The 27,092-nt window shown below is 36.6% G+C and overlaps 1 protein-coding gene across 2 annotated transcripts in view; it reads right to left on the bottom strand.

Moving 5' to 3' along the window:
* Window positions 1-27,092, bottom strand: part of ANOS1 (anosmin 1) — a 133,921-nt gene that overhangs the window by 10,493 nt on the left and 96,336 nt on the right. For both annotated transcript variants that reach the window (XM_069003861.1, XM_069003865.1), the window contains exons 8-10: window positions 25,180-25,327; window positions 20,255-20,404; window positions 1,911-2,005 (exon numbers count right to left, since the gene is read on the bottom strand). In XM_069003861.1, the coding sequence (XP_068859962.1) occupies window positions 1,911-2,005; window positions 20,255-20,404; window positions 25,180-25,327 (393 nt within the window). The remainder of the gene's footprint in view (window positions 1-1,910; window positions 2,006-20,254; window positions 20,405-25,179; window positions 25,328-27,092) is intronic.

Genomic DNA, 27,092 nt, shown 5'->3' with positions numbered 1-27,092 from the left:
ACTGACTTCTAATATTTAGAACAGTCTCCCTCAATGATGGCAGTGGGGGTAGCAATGTGAGGATATAAATGCTAATCGAATCAAATAAATGTAAGAAAGCTGAGTTAAGGTGCTGTAAATGACAGGCTTCATCTATGTTTAACTTTTTAAAAGCACATTTAAAGGTCAGCATGGCATTATGGATGCATATTTTTCCACTTCAGTACATTAAGTACTTCTATATTCTTATCAGGAAAAAAAACTCCACAGCTAAATAATACAAAGCACAAGTCTCTGTTTAAGGACAATGAGTGGAGAAGAAAACTTTACACCAAGTGTAAGAGTCCTGCTAAATTCTTAGTGTTGTCTGAAGTACTTTTGAAAATTACAGTCTGAAAGCTTTAGCACAAATCATATGTGGAAAAAAATGTTTGGTTAGTTGGTTTTTATCCTGGAAAAATCTCTAATAAAACCTTAGTGGCTAAGGTCAAAAGTCTTTCACTACCTTTTGGATCTCTAATTCCCTTCAGAATCACTAATTTCCCATGTTCTTCTGCATAACTCCCTCTTTTTCCTAATTGCAAATTAGTCTAACCTTCACTTGGAAGGTCATTTTCGATGGGACATACAGATTGGGCTGAGACTGGACTTGAGTCCCTGCCTTCCACCTGTCGGGAGAGTGGTCCAACAGATTTGATGTCTCCTTAAAATTGTGACAGGACTATTTTTATTCATCGTGACAGGGCCTAAATGCTCAACACTGAAAGCATAAGGCCTTTGTACTCCTTGACCTACACATATCCAGCACTAAACGTTTTGTTCATCGGCCTTCGTCTGTTTGCTTGTAGTTAGCTTCTTCCTCAGAAGAAACACAGAGAAGTAGATTGGATGAACTACCAAAAAATGATTGAAAGCAAATAAAGTCACTAATCCCACAATGCATTTGGACAGGTGTCCAAACAGTCTTTCCTGACCTCTAGTGGAAATAAACTTCTTAAATGTTAAGTTTCTCCTATGTCCAGTGTTCATATCTTGAAATATTGAAAATGATCATAACATTGTATCAAAATAATTTTTTAAATCCACCTCTAATATTGCTTTGCTGACCCCATGAAGCAGTAAATCTTACAATCTAACACCATTCTGTGTGACAAATTATGCCTTTTGATTTACTCTTTTACATGCCATTAACTCCCCTGAATTGATGGGGTAGTACAGATCAGAGTAAGAAGGAAAGGTGAATTGTGATTTTGTCCATTCTCCATAACACACTAAATCAATCATGATGCACCAATCACATTACTCTGTTGTTCAAATAATGTGTTACAGAGACAGATGACACTTGATAGCAAACAAATTAAGTACGACATACTGCCACTGCAATATATATTTGGGCTGACGTACTTATATGGGGCTTTTCTTCCCATCTGATATCTGTTCAACTTCCAGATTTAATATCTAGTATTTGTCACCTACAGTCCTTCTTTTCTGATCTATTATTCTCCTCAGGGTTGTGAAACTCACCTGCATGTCTAAAAGAAAACATGGCTCATTAATTACTATTATTACTGTTCAGTATTTGCACTGTGCTATAGTCCTACGTTATTAATTGCAGATAAAGCTCCATGTTCTATATGCTGTAGAAGTATATAAGTACTTAGTTAAGAAGTTTGTCTGATCTCATTTTCTGAGTAACAACAAAAACAAATAAAAGATTTCAGCCTAGTATGGATTTAGGAAATCCAAGCAACCCCAAAGCAGTCCAGATGCATAATTTTTATTTTTTGCCAAAGAGGAACATAAAAGAGAAAGCATCCTTACTGATCCATGAAACAGGGTATAACACATATTGTGTTATGTTACAGAACCATCCTTTCTCTTGCTGCCTAGGAACTACTCAGAGTCGAGCAGAAGGCTGAATGGAGACTTACATAAGTCAGCTCTGTTACTTTCCTAAGTCCTTTGGTGTCATTGTGTGCACAGGACTCCAGTAGCCAGTGGACTTGGAATTGATTCATGCTGCTATCTAAATGATATAAAAAGAGAGGAAAAGACATATATTATACATATATTTTCACCATTGCAACTCTTCTGGCTTCTCTGAATAAAAACAGAAGGACTTTTAAGTATTGTAGAGTTGGTAATTCCTCCACCTAAGCAATCTTTACTATAATGGAGAAAATATTATACACCAATGTAATTCAAACCTTGTATCAGCTAATGGATATAAATTTTAAAATAGTGAAATTGCATTTTCAGATATGTCACCATATACTGCTTACATTAAAAAAAAAAGAATTTAAATTGAGCATAAAAAAAAAAATCTCAGTGCAGCTATTTCCAATGATCCTGCAAATAATGGGACTGATTTTCTGTCAACTGCCTGACTGTTTATATTGTTAGAGCACTGCAATACTGCTGCCTGGCAGTGCCTGAGAAATCTGTGCCTGCAGATATGTGAAAATGCCTGTAAATCCCTGAGCTTTCTTCTTTCAGGATATGCTATAAAACCTGTTCCATATCTGTCCAAATAAAATTCTAGTCTTGATTCTTATGAGTAATACTGAAGGCTTAAGTTTACTCCCATTTAAATCAATGACAAAACTTGCTGCAGTACCAACAGTATAAGCTTTCATCTTATTTCCAGCTCTTCTAGCTTTTTGTCTAATAATGCTTGAATAAGGAAGCAAAACAAACAGCAATAAAGAATTGACAAAAGTAGTAAAACTCATTAGGTAGTGCAAGTAGTTCCTGACATTTTTCTGGATTTCATTCTTTATACAGGGAATGCAAAATTATGTCTGTTATTATTAATTAGCTTGGTATGACACAGCCACTAATGTGCCTGACTGTGGGTTTCAGGATGGAAAACAAATATCTCTGATGCCTTAAGGGCTGATCTGGCATTAGACTGCTGTGAGCAGTTTGGATGAAGAAGAAAAGAATTGTAAACTAAAGAGAAAATAACTAGTGTAGGAAACTAGCTGAAATGGCCCCTTGAAATAGATTTTTGCACTAGCTGATCTTCATAACAACATGTATGCTAATTATTTTTGCAATTTCTTTGGAAAAAATATTTCTTTCAAAAAGAAATCTATAATAAAAATACATTTCCTGCTTTGTGATTGTTCCCTCTCATTTAAAATAAATAAAGACATGGGTGTGTTTTTCCTTGTCCCTTCAAACTTTCCCACTTGATGTGCCTATTGGATGAAGACAAAAACGACTCACAGTGCATTTGTAAGCAGGTTTCATCTGATTTCATCTCTTCCAGTTCACTCCATTATTGGATCTCACCTGCTAGATGATCCTTAAGGGCTCTTCTGACCCAAACCATTCTATCATTCTATGATTACTTTGAACTATCTTCATGGGTGGACTGCTCTTTGCAGAGATACAAAATGTGTATTTTCACTTGTAATATTTTTCACTTGCAATCTATAAATAAACCACTCTCCTTTGGCTAAACATTTATCCAAGCCAATTAAACCTTCTAATTATCCAGCAGTGAGAGACTGGATAAAACACATTCCTAAGGTGGGTCACAAAATACCACTCCACAGGCAACTGGGAAAAGACAAATCCCAATCATCAAGACCTTAGAACAGCTCCAGCATTCAGACATATTGCTGTAGAGGTTTACTAGGCCTCCGTTCAGAAATGTAATTCAAGGTAGAATCATAGAATCATCAAAGGGTTTGGGTTGAAGACACTTTAAGGGTCCCTCAGTTCCAACCCCTCTACCATGGGCAAGGGAGACCTTCCACTAGACCAGGCTGCCCAATGCCCCATCCAACCTGGCTTTGTACACTGCCAGGGGTGGGAAAAAAATATTTATTTGCAGCTACAGGCACATTGGAACCCTCTGTATTTTCAGGCAGGTCCACCTCCATTCAGTATGTGAGCTCTACTCCCAGACAGTTCCTTCCTTCCTTCCTACTTCTTTTCTGCATTAGCAAACCCTTAGTAACACATTTGTAAACACCTGTGGTTTCTGATAACTTATCTACTTGAAGAAAATAGAAATGGGTTAAAGAAGAATATAGAAAATTAGAAATATGTTAAAAAAATCTATCAGCTTGTACCATAAATGTAGGGTGAAGGTTTTAAAAAAAAATAATTTCTTTATTTTATTTGAGCTAATGAATCTTAAATGGATAGTATTCTGGTATTCTGGTAACAACCTATACTGAAAAGAGAGGATTTTTTTTCTTTTCAGCGAGTATGTAATTAAAGGTTATCTGAAAAAGGTTTTTGCATCATATCTACATCAACTGTTATAAACTAGAAGTCATCATGACAGCCAGCAAGACTAAAACTTCTTCAGTTGTCACCTCCATATTTATGATTGTTGTTATCTAAAAAACTTGAAGATACACAGGTTAAATGCCACGTGTTACAAAAGAGAAATTAAAAACAATTCACAACAAACCCACACATAATTTACTCCTTTTAAAAAATCTACCCTGTCAGTGCCTAAAGTCTGACTAATACAATGCAACACAACACAATAAAGTATAAATACAATAAGGAAGTAGCTCCTACTTGAGACAGAATCTTTTTTTAAAGTAGGAAAAGTTGGGGCATTTTGTGATTAAATAAAGCTAGAAGCCTGAAAAACTGTGTGCATGCATGAAGTATGCACATGAAATGACAAGATTGTTTTAGAAATTACCTTTAATATTTTTAAAAGCAAAAGGAGACAAAATGCATGAAATTATCTAAAAAGCCCAATAAGAAATTGAGAAAAATTATAAAAATATGCCTTGTCTTATAAAGTTGCTCATAAAGATCATGGCTCTAGAGTTTTATGAAACATTATACTGCTGAATTGTGTTTACAACACATGCAAAAGAAAAGCTTCTCCCAGCCCTCCTTTCAGCAATGCACACTATCCTAGTGAGATCACTACCATAAATTTTATTTAGATTGTTGGGTTTAGCTGTCCAATACAAACTGAGGGGTAGGCACTGGAGGAGCTACTCAAGCTGATCCAGCTGAATGTCAGCCACTGCCACCAGAGCCAAGGGTTCTGGATTAACCTCAGCTAAGATTAATACACTGAGCCCACAGCCACACCTGTTTCCAAAAAGTCATTTGAGTAGTTAATATGAACAGAATATTCATTACCTAATGGGACTGATTTTGGACAGCTTTATCAGAAAACTCTGCTATCCCTTCTAAAATAAGTACAAAACACTGTCAAGAAATTGCCAGACTGCTTCAGACAGCTTCCCTGATACTTCAGATGTCACAGCATCAATCCCCTTTTGAATATCTGGAGTTCTCTTGATTCTAAATTTTCAATTAGGAGTCTTTATAAAGCTTTTTAACTTCACTGTTCTCATAGTTAGAATGTCTATCATTTGACACTAGAAACAGTGATGTGTGCACAAGCAGGAAGCATTTGTTATTTCCCAGAACTCAAAATATTTGTATAGAAACACTGAACCTGAAGGACATAATAAGTACTAGCAGTCATTTGAGCAGCTCTAAGCTTGTGAAATTAGTCAACAAAATAGCCACATAAGTAAGAACAGCAGACATCTTATTCAAATAATTGCTTTAATTTTAAATTTATGTAAAGAAAAAAAAAAAAAGGCAATCCAGGACAATTACTTTAAAAATCTCTTCATGATACTGACAATGAAATTATCTCCAGATACCCAAGCTAAAGACTTTTAGATCTGTAAGAAAAGTGCACATATCTAATCTTTTCAAATAAACTAATAGCTGACATTAATTATTTTGACTATGGTTTTTAAAGTAGATTTTCTGAAGCATAAATTGTTTCTGGACTGTAGTAGGTTCAACCTGAGTTGATGGACTTAATAAAAAATGTCTATACAGATACCACATGACCATGTTCTTAAAATCCCACATACACTTAGCTCTTTTTCTCAACAAGGGTATGCAGCTAACTTTGTTGGACAGAAATCTTACATCTCTAATTAGAAATGTATGGATCAGGTGATGCCCCAGAGCATGCTTTTTAAATTTACCCCAAACTGCCTTTCACATGATCATCTCCACAAAGTTGTCAATAGTGTTTAGAAATATGTTCTTCACCAGATTTTTGTGCTTTCTTCCCCTCCCCAACGTAAACTCTTTAGATCCATTTTAATAAAAAACAAATAAATATATTTCAGATTTTTCTGGACAGAAAATGTGCATTTATTCTATATCATCAAACTTTAAAAACAGCTCAAAATTCTACTAATGCCAATGCCGACTACATCTGTTTGCCACTTGGAAAACTTCAGGTTCATATGCACAATTTAAGCATCTTAAATTTATATACTGCAACATAGCCTAAGCTATGGCTGCACAATGGTTACTAGGAATGCCCTCGGCTGAATCTCATCATCTCCCCACAGAATTTAAAGCTCTTGAGTGCCATTGAGAAAAATAATCCAGCAGAATGCCAGGTAACTCTGCAACTTCTCCTAGAGGGAATTTCTGGTTTAAATGGTTCTACAGTTTATTTAAAATAAACTAAATTGTAAAGGTGATTTTTTTCTCATCTTTGTCAAACTCTTCCATGTTTCCGTTTTGTACAAATGTGTTACTGCCAGCCATAGGAATAATTTCATCTAATGTGGTTTCTTTTTTTTACCATGCTATTGCAGACAGCCACTTTTTCTGCCTCAAATACTTTTTTCTCCTTTATATTGCAGTTACTGTTCCAGGAGGGTGCCAAATTGACTATCATAAGGAACTGAAGCTTTGTAGCTGAAAAATTGGCATAGCATGGGCATAAAAGCAGTGAAATTTGTTCATGGCAGCCCAACACCACCAATATGGAGCTACTCCAGGAAACCAGGTAAAGAGAGGTATTTATTTCTTTGTATCCTGAGATCCACAGCAAGAAAACTGCACCAGACTGCCAATATGGGCTACTTCTGCACTGGTTTGCTCAAGGTCTTTAGGTAAAGCACTTCATGGCTTCTTATCTCTATTCCACCCCTGTCAAGTAGTGCAAATGATAACAGCGTGTGTTGTAGAAGTATTTCAGCTCTTGTATGTTATTCTGATGTGGGTTTCTACTATTTGGTACAAAAATGCCAATTAATACCAGCTGTGACAGCACTATTATGCAGGCAACCAAATTACAAAAACTTATTAGAAAGGAACATCAAATGGGATTTGCTGGAAGACAAGGTTTCACAGCAGACGTGTTCAACGGCAGCAGCTCAAATTAAGGTTTAATTACTATAAAAATGTGTGGCATCAATAAACACGGTAACATCAAGTTGATTTCTGCATCATGACAGGATTGAAAGTAATTAACATTCAGTGTCTGACAGATTTTCCCATTAGAATAAAAGACAGTATAAAAGTAAATATTATAAAATAAGACATATGAAAACCTTTACTGCTAGCATAAAATTATTAATTTAATGCAAATACCTAGCAGCTGTGAAATCAGTATTTCAGTAAAAAAAGAAACTACGTTCTCTATTTTTTGTCAATATATCTCAACAAACTGACTCCCTCCAAAATATATACATATAATTAATATGCTAACTGTATATCAAAAGGAGTTGCTATAAAAGCTTGGAAGATAATGAGCCTGCTGTCTTCATTCAGAGCTAACCTTTCCTCAAACAGAATGCCGTAAGGAAGATGAAATATCTGTGAAACTATTCAGTAAGAAAATTATTGAAATAATTTGTTCTGTGTGCAGGTACACCTTTAAATTTATTGTATTTTGTTAGATTTGATATTTCACATAGCAAACCACAATGAGTTTTTGTGACTGGTCACATGTTTTTTGTTTTTCTTTGCATACTGGGGAGGTTGTTCTTACAAGCTTCTGAGCACACTGGCCATTAATCAACAAAGCACTTAGGCATATGAACAGTTGCGTTAACTTCAATAGTTAAGGGTAGCTAAAGGGTCAGGCCAGAAAGTTTAGAACCTAGAAAGATCAAGACACTAATGACCATCAAAACTATAGTTAAAAGATGGTCTTGAACATGTCTTTGATGGTCTTAGACTAATAGGAAGAAGGAAATATAAAAAAATTAAGTAATTTCCTTTCTGGATCACATGTCTTGCAGCATTATTGCTCTAAAAGTAGGCTACAGTAAGGGGAAAATATTTTATATTTAATATCACAACACAGAGCAGAATCTGCTCAGGGCACATGAAATACATTAATTGTTTCTCCTGTGAAGTCATAGTATGATTTTTCAGAGCTCTGTATAAATCCTGTGTCAATATACCATCCAGGAAAAAAATATTTACCTCACGGTATTGAATGGTGAAGCTGTAGCAATGGTAAATGGTAAAATTAATGATGCCTTGCACGTAGTAAAACATTATCAACTCTGAAGTGCTCAGATGTGTACAAGTCAAAAGCTTCCTGAAAATATGTTCCTGCTCTTTCTCCTCCCAGTATGCAGCCCCTGATACACCTTTACAGCTGGGGACCTACTACAATCCAGGACTGATTCCAAACCACCACTCCAGCAGAAGGATGAGCAGCAGCATCTGCTCTGCAGCATCACCTGCCTGCATTTCCACACCACGAACTATAAAGCAAATATTTGAGATAGAACGTTATGAAGTGTCCACTGCTCTCTCAGGCTCGTGTTCCTCTGTTTATTGGACCAACATAGTTTTCCACATCTACACAGACATCTACAATATGCAATTTTCCTTTAATGCTTTTTCTGATAAAATTCAGTTACTGGAGAGGTCCTGAAAAATATGCAGGGAAGGCTGAAATATGGGCAAAATCCAAGTGAACAAATGAAGCAGTGTTATTTACTACTAGTTTCTTCAGTTTTGAAGACATGATCAGTGTGAAGTGATTCACATGGTATTTATTGCATTGTAATAACAGCATGACAGAAGACCAGTTTGGGAAGGGATACTTGAGTGTACTGCAGAGAAGCAAAATATGATCTCAGTCAGGACTAGATCATAACATTTATTTATTTCTTCATACATTGGTTCATGAGCCATTATATTACTCTGATTCATGGTGTCCAACATTTGCAATCTGATTCTAATGACAGGACAAAAGTAATGTTATAATAACAAGTGCTATTTTACTCATGGCTGTTTAGCAAACGCAAAATGAGGTAAACACAATTTACCTTCAACTAATGCTAAAATGCTGCATTGATGTGATAATGCATTGCAAGTCTCTCTGCATTCCCCTTTTCCCTGTAAAAACTACTTGTTCTGTCTCAGGCATTTTAGGTGACTTCTCTTGAAAAAAATTAAATGATAACAGCTCTTTCTCTTTTGCTTCCTCTGCACTGATTCACCCTATGGTGTAAAAAAAAAATCCTAAGTTTTGTTTGGTTATGAAATTCATTGTACTCGTGATACCTCTTGAGAAAAAAAGCTTTTTGATAATCACCTATTCAAGCAGTATGATTAACAAAACCACCAAAACCTTCAGCTGACATTTAAACTTCACTCAACAAACAATTCTTAGCAAGACAAACTATACTGTTTCCTGCTCTTACATGGAATATAAGCAGCTTCAGTTAAATCACAAAGATTTTGTTTCTCATATTATGCCATTTAAAACAAACTTTCTTTCTATAGAACACATTCTTAGTATAATAGAACAGAAAGCCTTTCCAAAAATGATATTAACAATTACTATGTAATTTAAAGACAGGCCTGAGACACAGTATTTTTGTCCATATCTAGACCTAGGAAGCCTCAAGGTCTGAAGCTGTTTATATTGAAGGATTTAAGTCTGGGATCATCTCTAAGCCGGATTACCTCTACCCTTACTTATTTTCCCACACACAACATCCTATACAAAGTGAGTTCAACAGTATCTCATTCTGGTTTTCCATTACACGGAAATTTGCCTCTTGTAAGCTCCAAGTCTCACAATAGCTGCTTGTAGCCTGAATAGAGGCTTTCTACATTACTCCCTCATAGCCAGATTTCAAAGCTATCTAAGCACCTGAATTTAATGAAAAAGAAAAAAACCCAAACAAACAAGTTCAAGGCTTGCCAAGGTTATACATATATTGAAAATGTCACCAGGTGCTTTACCATTAACTTTAGCCTTCTGTGTAACATTAAAAAATGCAGACAATAATTTAGATGAGCAGATTATAATGAAGGTAAGCTGGCTATACTGAGGGTAAGTAATCTTGGAATCTCTCCCAGTTCCAGAGTCAAAGTACAGACTCATCTTGCCCCTAATTCCACAGCGGGAGGAGATGCAGGGATGCACCAGCTACTCCCTTCTCTCCCAGACCTCATGCAAAAGCCATATATGGGTGGGTTTGCATGCATGTACAGTGATCCACGGAGTTCCAAAGCTGGAGTTTCCTGACATGCATTATGGAATGCCACACCAGGATGTTGCCTTGCTGAACTGGTATTCAAAAAGTTTATGGCATTAACATGCAGTTCCTAAATCTGCAGTTTAAGTTTGATGAGTCTATGAGAAAAAGAACAAGCAAAACCAGACTAAGTATCTATAAAAATCATGTGCACACAGACAAGGTAAACAGAGCAAGAATTAGGATTCATATAAATGTAGAAGAATTGGCTTTAAAAAAAAAAAAAAAAAAAAGTGGTTCTACATAGAAAAAGCACTTAAAACTTTGAAACTCCATCCCTCAGGATGTTTCAGATGCCCTGAAACTTAGTGACCCTCATAGGACACTGGATATTATTGTGAAGATAAATGCATCAGAACTGAATAAATACAGTGAAATCACATTGGGCTCAGGAATTTTCATTAACTAGAAGGTAGTTGAAGCGGGAACAATAACACGCAGAAATACTGTAACACTCTTGCCCTATTCTTATGTTCCTTTGGATTTGCTTTTGGCCACTGCCAAAAACAGAACACTTCTTGGGTAGGATCTTTGGTCTAGACTACTATGGATATTTTTGTACCCAGTTTATGATCACAGGAGCAAAATTAACTGATATTAACAACTCATTATACATCATGGGACACCTTAGATTATAATTTCAGTTTCAGATACCCTTATTTTGGTTTCTTTCCCTCCAACTCTACTTATTCAAATAGTGCTTTTTCCTCCCCCTATTTGTAGTGTTTATGCAACTGGTTTTATGGCCACCTACTAAACTAGCTAATTAAAAAATACAGGTTAAAAAGAGGCATGTGGAGGAAAATTGACCCAGTTTACAAGAGGACACTCATTAGTTTAAACCACCTTCACCATAAGCATGATGACTCCCTGCTGATAGGTTAACCTCCCCTGGATCATAAGATCAATGCTTTATCCAGAACTTAGACAGGCTAAGAGAGCACTCATGAGTACTTATTAGCCCATAGCTAATGAGAAGTATCTTCTAAACTGCTGAACCTCAGTACCTTTTACTCGCAGTAGGAACGGTAGGATAGTGATAGTGTATGCACGTGAGACAGGGCTTTGACTTAATATGACCCAGTGATACAGTTTGGGGAAAGGAGAGGAGGAGCTCAGTTGGTCAGAGCACAGTGCTAATAATGCCAAGGTTGTGGGTTTCATCCCCATATGGGCCATTCACCTAAGAGTTGGACTCGATCCTTCTGGGTCCCTTCCAACTCAGAATATTCTGTGATTCTGTACTTGGATGGTAGAAAACTTGCCATTTTATCCCTCTGTTATTGAGACTGCCTTACATCAGACATTGCCATTGACAAGTCTAGTGACACTACATATGTCTGCATATATGTATAGAAAATACTGTGTTTATTGTTAAAATAATTCACTTTACAGGTTGTGGTAATAGGAAGGAATTAGAAATCCAGAAAAAGTGTTCTGGTCAGACAGTATTATTGAAGATACATAAAGATGCTGGTTTTGAAAATCTATATTTTCCTGAAGAATTAAAAATCAGGCAAAAGATTATTTATTAGTTGGCCGGTTAATTTTTTCAGTGCCTCCAAGTGGGTTAAGTCTTGATAAGTGATTTTGCAATGGAATATTGAATGTGTACCTGCAGTCTGACTGTAGGTATGCATTCCACCTAATGATGGTCTATCTTTGGATTGAACTCATGGACCAGGTAATTTGCAATTATATTTCTATTTGATCTTTTAATGTAAGTTCAAAAGAAATCAAGCTTACATTTTTATCAGTTACTAAATTTAAGAATAAAAAGAAGACTTCTTTTAAATGCATAAATTAAGTCAAATTTAAAACTTTTTCACAATGACTAAAGATGTTCTGGAGTATGATTCAGGTCACACTGAGGACTCGTGCACAGCCCACACTACATACATTTTAAAATGAAGCAATAAATGGTTTAAATGTACAAAGTGTACAAAGGTACAAACCAGTCCAGTACAGCCTTCAGCAGACATCAGAGGGTGCCTGTTAAGTAAAATCAGTGTTCTGTGCTGTCTGTGCTCTGGGAACACAGTGGGTCGTGCTGATTTGACTTGTGATTAGTTGATTTCCTGGCAGACTTTAAATCAATTCCAATTACATTCCTGAGACTAACAGCTGGACAAACTTGCCTCTAAATCTCTCATACCAAGAGCTTTAACCACCTACCCTGAAAGGTATGGAGGTTTGGAAGCTAGTGCAAGGCAACAAGCAATGGTTTTCTGTTCTGCCTGTGAAATCATGAAGAAATGCAGTAAACTGTGCCTTTGAAAAGACTTTCCAATATTGTCCCATTTGCAAGAGAAGTGCCACTGAGGCTGCCACCATTGTAAATGTAATTTTAAAACTTTATAACTGGCCCCACTAATCAATTGCAGGCTATTTGAGAATTTGAAAACCATCTGCTCCACCAAATTCTATTATTTGTGGTTGATGTTTTTCATGACTCCCACCAGTAACAAGTGTTATAAGTATTTCACATTTGGAAAGAAAGCAGAGTCCTATAGGCACTTCAAAAAGTAAAGCAAGCAGAACTGGAGACAGTCAGATGCTCCCCTTTTCGTCCTCTTCAAAAGGGCAAAGAGATCTTTCCTGAAACTACATTAAGACAAAGTAAAGGAGTAAGACAAAGGGAGGAGTAGGAACCACAAAGACACTTCTGACAGGATATTCTGTTAACTCCAGAATAATTTCCCATGATAATTAAAGCTGACAGCACTATCTATCTCCCAGGCACGATGCTGTGGAAGCCCATAGGATACAGGCATCTGAGTCAGATGTAGCACATGTGGAAAAGCAGATTCTGTAATATCTACTAGTCCGTTTCTAAAGAAGTGATCTAGTTGAAGGGTCCTGTGCTTAGAGCCAGCTTTACTAATTAAATCCCTAAATACTAATGCACATTATGCCCACACAGTCAACTACTGCTGAGACAAAGTCTCTGTATTCCCATGGAAGTCTGGGGGCAATATATTAGCATATACTTCACTACAATTAACAGTCAGGTCATTTTGTTGAAAGAACCGTCTGGACCACAGTGTTTCTTGAAGTACAAGTATTTTACTGCTTGAATATCAGTAATTAGAATATGGCTAGCTGCTCAAACACTAATCTGCCCAGTGCAACAGCTAGTACCAAACTAAATAATGCTTTGGCGTTAAGCAAGTACTGAGGAATTCTTTACAGTAAAAGCTGGAAACTGACTGCCACTGAAGGATATCTTCACCTTCAATGGCTCTACTTCCATGAGAAAGGACCATTTGGTATGTGTTATCAATGGGAAAGCTTTCATTTTAAAACCTGCCATATGAAATACCTTATTACAAAAAAAGAGTCAGCACACAGAGTCACTTCATTTATGTCCCTGAACTAAGTGAAAGTTAATTTTGTTTTCCTAAGATCTGGGTTTAAAAGCATCTGTGTTAGCTCTCTATTTGCTTTGCCTTGCCTTGCATTTTTATTCTGCTCTGTAATTTAATTCATTATTCTTGTTTGGTTGATTTATCAGACAATGGAGGATTCTCTGCCTCTCCCTGCCTTAAGTGTTCTTTTTTTTCTTCTGCTTTAGCATTTACAGAAACACAAAGAAAGAAGCCTGAAGCCAAGTCTTAATGCATTTTAAATATTTGTCTTTTTAAGAAAAACCAAGGGGCAGATATATTGATTTTAAATATCTAGAAGTACTTAAAATGTTTAATTTAAAAAGGGGAAGTAAATGCACATAGACAATTCAAAGAAAAGGAAACTAAAGCTTTACCCGAGCAAGGAGAGTTGTATTATACTCAAATAACAGGCACTAAGAAAATGGTAGTGCAAGCAGAGTAATGACTTAGAAAATATTGTTGTGACAAATGCTTTGGAAAGAAATTACATTCTGATATTTTAGTGTATTATAATTATTGCAGCAAGTGATGAGAATTAATGCGGAGAATTCATAAAGGTGGGATTTTTTTTGCTTCTGTCTGTGGGCAAAATTTTATTTTCATACACAGATTTGCAGCAACTTGGAGGCTTTTTAGCCAGGTCAAACACTCCGCTCTAGTTGCCCAACCACAGAAAAACAGAGAAAACTTAAGCATATTTTTATTCTCACTCTTTCAGTCTTGATTACTGCACAAGTTACTGAGGTTCTTAATCATCCTAAGTATCTAATCCTTTTAAATAGGGGTTTCAGAGTGCATCCATTCTTGGTAATGGATGGTACTCTGTGACCTCAACACCAAGGAGTTAAAAGTGATTTGTTTAATTTGATTCCACTTCTTGACAATTTCTAATTTCACACATCAAGATGGCCAAAAAATCTGGCCATGAACACATTCTACTTTTCATTTACAAAAGGGGGATTCATGCTGTTTAAGGAATGTACTGTTTCTCTAATCCCAGGCCTAAATGAGAGGCAGCAAGGGAAAGACATTTTTTCCTTCAGAAAGAAGCTATTGTATTCATATGCAACATGCTTTTGGATTATTCTGTCTAACAATATCATGTGCATTTGCTAAGTACCTTGTACTGCTTGAAGTGTGGAGATATTTTTGCTAGCATACATCCTGAAGTGATTATTGTCATCATACCAAAGTATTCAAATGGAAAGATTATTTCAGAAAGAGCTTTATTTTAATGCAAGGTCCAAATTCTACGTTCCATTCATGCCTTATGCTTACTGAAGTTAATGGGACTTAAGAAATGACACTTGAAGAACAGGCCCAGATAAGACTTTCCTGCTTACCAAATTGTGGCACATTGTGATGCTTATATATGGAAATCCCTCCCCTTACTCAGACTTTTATTCAAACACTGTGTTCACTTTCTGAGTACTGATATGCAGTCACTCCTTTACTGTATAACAAAGTCAGTTTGGTAATAATTTGCAACACCCCCTCTGGTGCAGTTGTTGCACAGGACAGAGGTCTGATGAATTCTGTTCAGAAGGATGATATAAAACCAAGAGCTTCAGCCCTGATGTCATCACTGTGTTCTTTTCACTGCCTTCCTAGAGGCAAAGTTCACATCTGCAAAGTTCACTGAGGAATACATCGTCACAGCCATGGAAGAACTATCTTTGAATAGTCAAGAGACATCACCATACCTTCTGGAAATCCTAAGGCACATTGCAATAAACTTAGATGGCCTCTGCAGGCTGGTATTGATGGAGGATAAATTCCCTGTCATTGAAAAAACAATGACAATATCTGTTACAGGGCCTTACAGACAGAACTGAATAACTTGATTTAACTTCACAGTTTGACTTTGAGCAGATGGTTGGACCAGCTGACCTCCAGAAGTCCCTTCCAGCCCATTTAAAATTCTTCTATGACTCTGACCTATTTTTAGCTCTTTAGACTGAGTAAAATGATTCAAATTCAAAAGTAAAATAGTTTTTCAGCTAAAATGGGACGAATGAAAATAAAGAAATAATCTAAAACAACCTTAGGAGCATGTTTGTGTTTCTTAAGTGATATAAGCAATCCACACACATCTTTCATACTGTTTCTGTAATCTGTGGTATGCTGTGAAGCTACAGTGTTGGGAGACAGTAAAAAACTCTTCTAGAGAGCCATCTCTAGAAGATGCAGCAGTTTAAGAGGAAATTTAAAAAAATTTTAAATCTTTGGTCTGCATAGAATGGTACGACCACTGAATTAGGAATACAACAAAAAATTCTGAGCAGTTATTAATATAGAAAATGAATAACTCTGTTTTTACTAAAAGAAAGACTGCTGTTACAGCAGCTCTTAAACTTTTCATTGCAGTTAAAAGAAACTATTTCAACATAACAAGGGCAACTGTATGGTTGAAAAAAATTCAGTAAATTTCAGCAAAGGCAGGGTCCTATACCTGGGGAAGAACAACCCCTCTGCACCAGTATAGGGTGGGGGCTGATCTGCTGGAAAGCAGCTCTGTGGAGAAGGACCTGGAGGTCCTGGTGGACAATAAGCTGCCATGACCAGCAGTGCGTCCCTGTGGCCCGGAAGGCCGATGGGATCCTGGGGGGCATTGGGAAGAGCACTGCCAGTAGGTTGAGGGAGGTGACCCTGCCCCTCTGCTCAGCCCTGGTGAGGCCACATCAGGAGTGCTGTGTCCAGTTCTGGGATCGTCAGGACAAGAGAGATGTGGAGCCCCTGGAGCAGGTCCAATGGAGGGCAACAGAGATGATTAAGGGACTGGAGCATCTCTCTTATGAGGAAAACCTGAGAGAGTTGGGCCTGTTCTCTGACCTCCCCTCAGAGAAGAGAGACTGAGAGGGGATCTTATCAATGCTTACAAATATCTTAAGGATGGGTATCAAGAAGATGGGGCCACAGTCTTTTCAGCTGTGTCCAGTGACAGGACAAGGGACTATGGGCAGAAACTGAAACAGAGAAAGTTCCATCTAAATGAGAAAAAAATTCTTTACTTTGAGGGTGATGGAACAGTGGAATAGGATGTCTGGAAGGGTTGTGGAGTCTTTTTCTCTGGAGATATTTGAAACCTGCCTGGACAGGACCCAGTGCAATCTACGCCAAGTGAACCTGCTTTAGCAGGGAGATTGGACTAGATCATCTCCAGAGGTCCATTCCAAACCCAGCCATTCTGTGATTCTGTGCAACATACTGGTTTAAATCTTCACCTAAAAAAAAGCCCATCCAAAATCTAAATAACATTTTTATTTCATCATCTCTGCAACCATCTCTTGTTCGTGTCATGAAGTCTAACACAGAAAGTCCAAAAATACTTGAAAACCAATCCAGATAAAGCAAAGACTACTATAACCAACTGAAATTTGATCAATTTACAAATGTCCAACATGTTTAAGCTTGAGACGTTTATTTCTTGAATTATTATTTTTTATCATAGTAATTCTTACGCTTATCAACCTACTTATTTCACATGGTTTCATGCTGGCCTCTTAATTTTTCTGTTTTAAAGTTATACATACTAATTTAGGACTGTAGAATGGCTGTGTTTCTCCACCAAAAAAAGCATTGATTTTTAATAGCAAACTACACAAAAAAGAACACTAGTGCAATCAACAGGGACTTCTGTGTTCACCTACCATATAGGAGACAAACAGGACAATTTTTTGTCAGGAACAATTTGAACTCTGATTGCCTACCTACAATAAAAATAGATGCCATGCCACTGAGCAGGCTCAGGTAAGGTCTCTCTCAGAATTTCAGTATTATACTTGCTGCATTCTAATACCTCCTACAAATCCCTAAACACGACCTAAGACAGTGCAGTTCATAAAGGAGAAAGATGTGTGGGTACAGTTCCCAACACAGCTGGCTCAGCAACTGCTGTTTGTCATGAAGATGGGACACAGCCGATGTGATTTTCCTGCTGTGTTCCTTGCACAGTCTCACAGACCTGCTCTGCAGTAAATTGTCACTAGCAAATTTACAGTACCTCATCCACACACTACATAATCTCCAAACTCTTTCAAGGGCTTATAGAAGCTGCTGGCTTCTCAGGAGCAGGTAATTGGCTATATTTTAGTTTCACACAAGGCAATGGCTCCTGCTGAGTTACTGCATGTGCTGTCACTCAGAACACTGATATTTTCTTTTTAAAAAGGAAAAAAAAGGTAAATATGATGAACCACCATATTCTGCCCCTCTTCACACACCTTTGCTATCACTGCTTGTTCTGCAAGACAAATGAAGGCATCTTCCACTGCATGGCTGGGGCACGTACCTGAACATCCCAGCATCCCTCACACAACTTGCCACCAGCCCAGGACCAAAATGGGCTTCTGGGTGTCCCCTTACGTGACTGGCTGCACACAGCTTCACACAAGATGAATCAGCTGTACAGTCAGCTACTCAGCAACTCAGCTAGTAAAACCCTGGCACAAGGTGACAGCATGTAAATCCATGTCATTTTTGACAGGTGACAAATCTGTCTATGGCATTTTCCAGTTCTGGAAATTATACCACCTTGAAATCCTCTTATTTCCAAACTATGAGTCTCTATAAGGATGCTGACTGCCTTATTTCTTTTTATAGATATTTATAGCCTTTAATACAAATATTACCTCCAGGTATGTAGCAGACAGTGAGATTCAGCTCCAGATTTATATGAAACATTTAGGTTTCTATGGTGTAATGCCTCTAAGCTCAATAGCTGTGTTATAATACCATTATAAATAGTGGACACCTAGTTCAAGATATCTGCGTTGGAATAAGAATACTGCTGTTCTGCTCAGGATTTTCCCTCCATTAAGTATAACTAACTTTGGAAAAGTATTCACAAGGTGAATTTCAGTAGGGGTGCTGGCATTTTGGTCACAGGACACATGATCTTTCTTCTGGCAGCAGGCTGGCAGGAAAACAGCTGCAGCTGGATTGATTGTTCCACTGGGCTGAATCTTGCCTGTAGACTGTGAGTTGCACAACCCCGTCTGACGCCTGTGGGAGACATCATTGTCTCCTCCTCTTTGAATCCTGTCCCTCATTTTTTTCAACACAGACTGCCAAGAATAGAACCTCAGCTACAGAGAGACATTAGGCATCTCTAAGCTTTCTACAAATGAGCTGCCTAGGCTCCCCTCTGTTCTCAGTAAAGAAGAGAGACATCTCCAGAGAGCAATCCTGCTGCTGTGGGGGATGAAATGTTTCAGAAGTCACCTGTTTTTCTTCTCTAACAATAAAAGGAACTTGGACAATGAGTTGACATCTCACTTGCAGAGGCTAAAGTTTAAGGTGATCCATCCCAAACAAGCTCAGAATATATAAATCCCAGTTTGGATAATAAAAACCACATTTTTTGGTAAACTGAATATTCCCGATTAAAATTGCCTCAACTTTTATTTAAACTTTAAATTGTTCCAGCTTTCCATTAAACTACCCAAAAATGAAACATAATAGGGAAAGCAAGAAAAAAAAAATCTATCATAGCCAAGACACAGACAAATATTCAAAATGTATATGTAGTCAACTGAACCAAAGCTTGCAGGTTTTAGGGAAGAGTAAGGATAGGTTTGAAAGTAATTCACATAGGAGGGCCTGGAAGGTAACCATTCAAAAAGGCAGGCAAAGGATAGGAAGAAAAGGATACCTCTGACAAGCCACAATATCCAGTGTGACATATTCCTATGTTACATAGCATAATTTAACATTTATATAGCCTGTCCTTATTCAGGATGTTGCCACACACATCTAAACCCAAAAGCACTTCTGAAATTCTTTGAAAAATTCAAGAAGAAAACATGATTATCCACTTTGTAGGCCTTTACTTCAAGCACAAAAATTGAATGGATTTAATTTAGTGGTATTGATACACACGTAGATTGCTCTAAGTTAATAAATGAACAGCGTGAGCACATTTTGAAATAACAGCATATGAACCTGTTATGGCTAAGCTGGAGCAACCTTAGAGGACAAGAAAGGAAAATCCCTTTATTGATTTCTTAACATGAATAGACAGTTTAAATTAATGTCATTTTCTTTTTAATTGGAAGGCTAAACCATAAAATTAGATAGATTTTTCTGAGAATCAGATGGATGCAGCCTAGCAGAAAAGTAACTTCAAGATGTTTTCTGGTTGTGACCTACTATCCATTCTGTTCTCAATCAAGGTGACTGATAAAGTTTGGCATAAAGCTAAACATTCATATGTTCCTCAGAGCTTTTGTGGGTAAGGCCGAATTCTGCTATTTAAAACTTTACAGAGGTAATTCCTACCAAAATAAAAATTGTCCCAGTTCTGTGAAGATTCAGTGTCCCAACCTGACTGATTATAATTTTTGGATAGCTGATTCATGTAATTTCCTTCTGTAAGACATATACACAGACATAACACAAAGAGGAGAGGCAATGTTTCCCTTTAATGTGAAGATGAAAGGATGGAAGGATGGGAGTAGGATTCAACTATTAATTACCTATTGTATTAATGTTCTACAACTCTGAGATGGATGATAAGAGTCCTCCTTAAAAAAAACAGTAAAGCAAAATTTGACAAACCTGTTTTCTTCCAATAGACTTTGACCTGAAGTTGATTGTCCTGATAGAAAGGAGTTCCAATTTTAAGAAAACGAGTGGTTTTCCTTCTTTGAAAGGCTGGGTAAGGATCTACCAGTCCTTTCTGTGGTTTCCCAGCAGATGTCCGTTCCTCTGCAATACACAGAATGATCAGGAAACTATTCAGTTAACTACAGTGCTTTATAATGACTATGCTAAATTTGCTGAAATTCAGAAAATAATAGTATCTTTAATCCAAATGATCATATTTCAGTTTCTTACCTAAATGAAATAAAGAATTAACTGTCCATAGTGGTTGAAAAATCACTCGTTTGAAATTCAGTCAAAGAATTTAGACAGTGACCAAAAAAGAGAAATAAGATTTTACAGGGAAATGCTCTGTAAATTTTCTGAAGAGTAATAAGGAAATGGACCGTATTTATCCCCAAGAACAAAAAATGTTAACACAATGATCTTTTAAACAGGCACAGTATCTACCAGTAGTTCTCTATAATACTTCACAGTCTTTATATTCATGCAGTGTTTGAATATGCACAAAATCCAAGGACAGCACTGAATGTAACCCACAGAGTGCCCCATGTGGTTACTACATCAAAGTAAATATAGTCCTCTGGTATGCTATATAAGAACACTGTGGTCAGATTAAAGATCTGTCTTGCCCACTTCCCTGTTTCCAACAGTGAATGGTGAATGCTTAGGAAAATATTGCAAGAGAGGAATTTTCTTTCAGCAATTCCCTTGGTGCTATGTGCCTTGCTTCCAACAAGCAATTGCAGTTGGCAATTTCATTGAGCATCTTGTTTGGCAACAATTTATCAACATTTAGCAGGGTTGACAGTACTTACAGATATTTCAGTTGAAAAGAAAGAAATGTTCATTCAAACTGCACTTTTCATTGCACACTTGCAAGTGTATCTGATCCAGTTAGGAGGATCAGATTATAAACAAAACAAAAAGCTGTATTTCATTCAATATTAAACACCTAAAATAAAACCAAAGACTCTAATAATAAGGAAGTGGCAAATTATTAATTACATACTTGAGAGAAAGAGGGAAAAATTAAGATTTCAATAGTTGTCACAAGTAACATATAAACTTGAACATTTTGCCTTATATGCAGCTTCAATTGAAACTCGCTTTATGGCCAAATTTTACGTTCTCAGCCCTTTGAATCTGATATGATTTTTCATTTTGTTTATTTTAAATTGAACTATCAAACTTAAGGAAATTCTTTCTTAAGGTAACCATAATGTTACTATTACCTAAATGGAAATCAAAAAGTTATATAGAGAAGAATAAACTATAATCTATCAGGTATTCCGCAATTTAAATTATTTCAGTTTCATTAAATCTCTACTCTGTCTGCTCCACTTCCACAAAAACCAGGACACCAATTTAGAATATTTCTATATAAAGATCGAGCGAGAATCTTGCTACATTTCCCAGAAGTGAAGCACACAAATATAGTGAGGCAATGCATTTTTGAGTGTGGGGAAATGTAACGCCAGAGGGCTGAGGTCAAAGCTCAAAGAGGTCTGTAGGACTAAATTACTTCAGCAGGCTATGGGCTACCTCTATTCTGACAATAGGACTGGACACCTAAAAACCAGAGCTTAATTCCACACAGAGCAGAGCATATGACAGTGGGACTTCAGCAAAATTGGCATGCTGCTTCTGGAACTACTTCCCAAAGGCCATGGAAGTCCCAAAATAAAGACAAGCCATAAATGTCATGTCCTAGATAATATTTAAGGCATTTTTTTTGTTTCTTTTTCGTATTTCTCCATCTGCTTCTGAGTATTCTCAAAAGTACGTCAAGCAGGACTGGCTCTGTACCTACCTAACCTGAGTGAGATATAGAAGATGAATTTGCATCTCCTCCAGGAGTAGTTTTTACTTGCTTTTCTATGTAAGTTATAATCCAGCCATTTAAAAAAAAATATCCAAAAGGGCCTAAATACACCTCTCAGCAGAGTGCTCTATCGATTAAAATGTGTGGTATCAGTAGTTTAGGTTTGAAGAATCTTGAATCCGTTACCTCATGGCTTTAAGAGAAGGGATGTTCAGATTTTTCTATAAACTTAATACTAAAACAAATATGTGTTTTAGTTGGTACAGGCACTGATTTGCAGTTAAAAAGAAAATACTGCTCATGAAATAAATCGATGTTCAGAATCTGAACAGTCAAAATACTTGAAGTATATGAGATTACAAAAATACCGTTCTCAGTATAGTTTTACTCTAGTTTAAAAAGCAACACAACAACTAATGAACCTTTTCATACAGAAAGGTCACCCCAGTAAAGCAAAATAAAGCAGAAGGCATTAGAAAGTCTGTACTAATTAGACATAAGTAGATAGCAGACTTTCACAAAAACTACTGATGGTCTGTTTTCTGAAGCAAAGCAACCAAGAAGAAGGAAGGATATCCAAGTAAAACTGTGGAAGGAATTTAAATCTAGCTATGACAATGATAGGAAAGAGATGCCACTGGAGTGGACAGAAAATGATGAAACAGCTAAAGTCACATATGAGGTATAGCATAAATGAACTCCATTTGGTAGAGGACTTGTAAGTAATAACTCAGATGTGACCTTCATCAGATTCTGAAAACCCAATGTTTTGAAGAGGGAAAACTGAAACAAAGGTCTTCTCCCATCATAAAGCCAGGTGTGATATAGACCAAGAGAGTCAGAACATTAGTGAGGCCATAGAGAGCTAATACAGCACTACCAGTGAAAGGGGTTTTCACAGTAAGAATGAAATGGTACCAAAAATGACATGCTTGTATCTCAGTTACTCAGCTTCAATTTAGAAGGCTTTTGGTATATGGAAGGTCTTTATTTACTATTATGTTTAAAGATATAATGGTCTGACCTAATGTCAGGAGTACCGATAAAGTATGACAAAGGTCAGTTGTTTAATTATCCCTACTCCCAAGATGGGAACACTTATAAAACTGTACTAATAATAAAATGAGAGAAAGAACTTCAAAAGCTTGCCCATTTTCTCTTTGGCTAGTTGTATATAATGGCATCTAGAACATTCTCCTACTTAGCAGGACACAGACCAACCTCAGATAGCTAAAATCCCAGCACCAGGATTCTTTGATGCAATGTAAACTCAGCTACATGTTCTTCCTTAAAGCTGTGATGTCATGTGGTGACACGACAGTCAAGATGACTGGACTGAAAACTAAATACGTTAAAGTCTAGCACTGAGAGCCAGAACTTCACAGAAACTTTACCAAAAGGAGCAGAAAATTGTGTAGGGGGAGGGCGTGGAAAAAAATTTTTGCTTGTTTATCAAGTGAACTTCGCAGGGGGGAAAAAAAAGAGAAAGAAAAAGTAGCAAACCCCACAAAAAATTGTTAGGAAAACAATCCACAAAATGTGAAATCTCTCATAAACACCAATGATACACTTCTAGTGGAGCTCAATGGCTCAGTGTATGGAATTAAACACCCAGTTCCCACTGTAATTTTTTCCTCTATTACATTTCCTGTGTTCATGTAGAAAAGGAGGGAGAACTTAATAAGGTAACTGTAAGAAGATTTTGATATCATGCACAGTCCTGCAAACTAGGTTACCTTTCTAGGGGATGACAAAAAGCACAGGTACAATGTAGGAGGGCCAACAAGGAAAGGGCAGAACTCTTATATCGACTTACACTGGGCTTCACTGAGGATTTAACCCAAACCTGCCTAACATAAAGACTCTGGAGATTCAAGCTGATATTCCGGTATGGATTTGAAGCAAAGACTCAGTGTGTGGAAGAGATGAAAATTTGACCTTCTGCTGTCTCTTCAGATGGCCCAAAAAAGTAGTAAAGAGTAGATTAATATGGGAAAAAGAAGGATACTTAGGCTTATTTTTTCTTCTTGGTACATTAATATGTGAAGCAACCACAGACAAGAAGATCTGTTATAGCTAACAGCTACATTACAATATTTTATGTATACTGAAACAGAATATGGCAACAACAGCAATTGATTAGTGAGGTTAAAAGTAATTACAGTTCTGTTATGAAAATGGCTACAAGTTTAAACTTTGAGTGTACTTTAGAGAAAGAATGCAAATGAAAGGAAAATGAAATGGAGTCAGGGCAGAATAATTAAAATCACATTCTTTAACATCACATTATCAGAATTCTGTTGTATTAGTTAATCAGAGACCCATCAGCAATTGGGCAGTAACTCAGTATTGCATTGCAATTGTAAAAATAGCATTTAACCAAGATTAAGAATCATGGTTTGCTGCCAGATTCAGATACAATTTTCAAGTATATTACTTAGCATGTGAGGTTCTAAAGACCTTAACAATATATAACCTAACATCTAAACATCTTGAGATTTTAATTTGAATGTGGGTCCTATGTGTGCAATATTTTGAGAATGCATGGTTGTCAGACACGGAACATTTTAGATTCCCTAATAGAAGAGTCAATGTTTTATATATCAATTCAAGCTTTTGTGGTCCAAGAATCTGAATTAGTGGGCTACTAAAAATAGCCAGTATTTTGAAAAATATTGCTAGTTAATACTGTCCAGCTAAGGAACAAAGAAATGCTTTTAATTGCATCCATTTAGAAAAAAATGAGTAGTCACACCTGTATTGCATCTAAAAAATATTAACACTACAGTTATGCAAAAGCTTCCATTTTCTTTGCAAGTCTTTACTTTAGTTGAGTAGAGGCTAAGTCAAAGAATTAGGCAAAAACTGTCACCAATTTTAATATAAGAAATTTAACATGAAAAGGTTACTCAAGTTGACCAAGGGATGATCATTGTGCTATGGAACAGCCCGCTTTAAGATGATTTTTTAAAATTTGAGAAATGATTATATAAAAAATTCAAATTCCTGATAAAGAAGAGAGAAAGCATTCAGGTCTTTGAGTATGGTTACTCACTATTATTCCTGATGTCCTGAGTCGTGCTAAAATGGAGAGAAACCTTAGCACTTTTGAGGCGTATCTGACCCCAACGTGTTACTGCCTGCAGCTCTACGTTGTAGTTGCTGTTGGGTTGGAGCCCCTCCAGGACCACATAATTTTGGGCCTATAATAGAATAAATACACAAAGCAGTTAAAATATTGCTGAAACACAGGCCTTTATTAAAAGCAGGCTTGTCATCTTAGGCACACTATTTTTCTGAAGTTAGAACACTCAAATATAAATTTCAGAGAAAAATTTACTTTCTGTAAAAGATTTCTTTAATTGGACTCTGTTTTTCTGTGTCATTTTAAAAATGCTAACCTACTCAATGTTTGCATAATTTTGGCAGTTCCTTGGCAATTCCAAACCCATTATTTAGGCAAAACCTAAGGGGTATTCTTCTATATAACAAGGTTTTTCTCTTATGCCAAAATCATTTTAGGAAAGGAATTTAAGCACTTTATTCCCCAATTTCTGTGTCAGTAAAGCAATTGAAAACTTTTTGCTAGAGACAGCCAGTCTGAAGATAGCTAAAATCCAACATTTAATACATTTGTCAATACATTCTATTTGTTTCAACTCTCAAAAATAAAAATTTAAAAAGCAAGCACCGACCAAAAACACCCTCTCATTGGAAATAACAGTCTTCCTGTATAGAATGGAAAACAGAATAGAAAAAATACAGTTTCCAATGTCATGGAAGTGTCTAAAATAGGGAAACAAGAGATTAGGTTTATCATTCTCCAGTCAAAAACCAATACATCAAGACAAGGCACATGATATTGTAGAGTCCAGCCTTCTCAGTAGTGTAATATTTTATTTTGCCTAGATTTAATTATAAAAATATCCTTCTAGTCCATATGCCATGTGGAAGATATTACTCCATGTTTTCCTTAGAATTCCTTGTGTCTTTTGACAGTCAGTACAGAGTAAAAAAGATAACCATGTACCAAGGTAACCATCCCACATTTAACACTTGGCATGTTAAGAAGGGATTGTCAAAAAGCATTAAATAGTAATTATCTTTATTTGTTTAGTGCTGACCTATTGACTGTAAGTCTTGACTAACAGTGGCAATATTGTAGTCAAACTAATTCAATGTCTACCTGGAATGAATTCATACGGAAAACAGTATGACATTATTTGGGTTGGGCTACATCTAAAGGTAAAAACTGGACAAAAAATAATCTTCAGTGATCTTTAACAATTTAGATTTTTCCATCTTTCTTTTTTTTTTTTTAGTGCTCCTGCCTCTTCCATTTTTAGCCTAAGAGTTGCTACAATATTCAAATGACCATTGATTAGCAATAGCATCTGAGTATCCTGAATCTCACTGGCCTTGCTGTGCAGTTTCATGACATGCTGCAGAAGAAAAAGTACAAGTCAGGAATAATATGAAAGATATTGTAAGAGCCTGCCTTTTCTATAAAATACACCCTGTATTTCCCTACATTCAAGGTCAGAACTTGGTCTCAATTACTGTAATGTTCTATAATGGATCTTTTTTAACATTATTTGTATGTAGGCAGTATCCTATGCAAAGGTATTAAAGACCCAGACCAATTTTAAATTTCTCTGACGTTTCTGATTTAAGGACCAGCTTGTAGAGAGAAGGCTCCCTGATATCTTTAGGCTGAAGCCTCTTTCCTGAAGGTCTTTACCCAATGCCAGGTTTCTTGAAGAACACAAACTTTTCTATGCAGCACAGTCCAAACTTACGCCTATCTTGCAACAATTATTTTTTTAAAAGACAATAAAGAACTAACCTTCCCTTCTGTGCAAATTGACTTGCATAATTTCATCACACAGCCTTCATTGCCTTTATTTCTGTCAGGGTTTGGTGACTGAGGGGCAGAGAGGGAATTGTGACCCTTTGACTGTCATTCAT

Source organism: Aphelocoma coerulescens, chromosome 1 (assembly GCF_041296385.1).
Source record: "Aphelocoma coerulescens isolate FSJ_1873_10779 chromosome 1, UR_Acoe_1.0, whole genome shotgun sequence".
Taxonomy (NCBI): domain Eukaryota; kingdom Metazoa; phylum Chordata; class Aves; order Passeriformes; family Corvidae; genus Aphelocoma; species Aphelocoma coerulescens.
The sequence above is the reverse complement of the archived record's forward strand: the minus strand, read 5'-3'. Positions and strand labels throughout refer to the sequence as shown.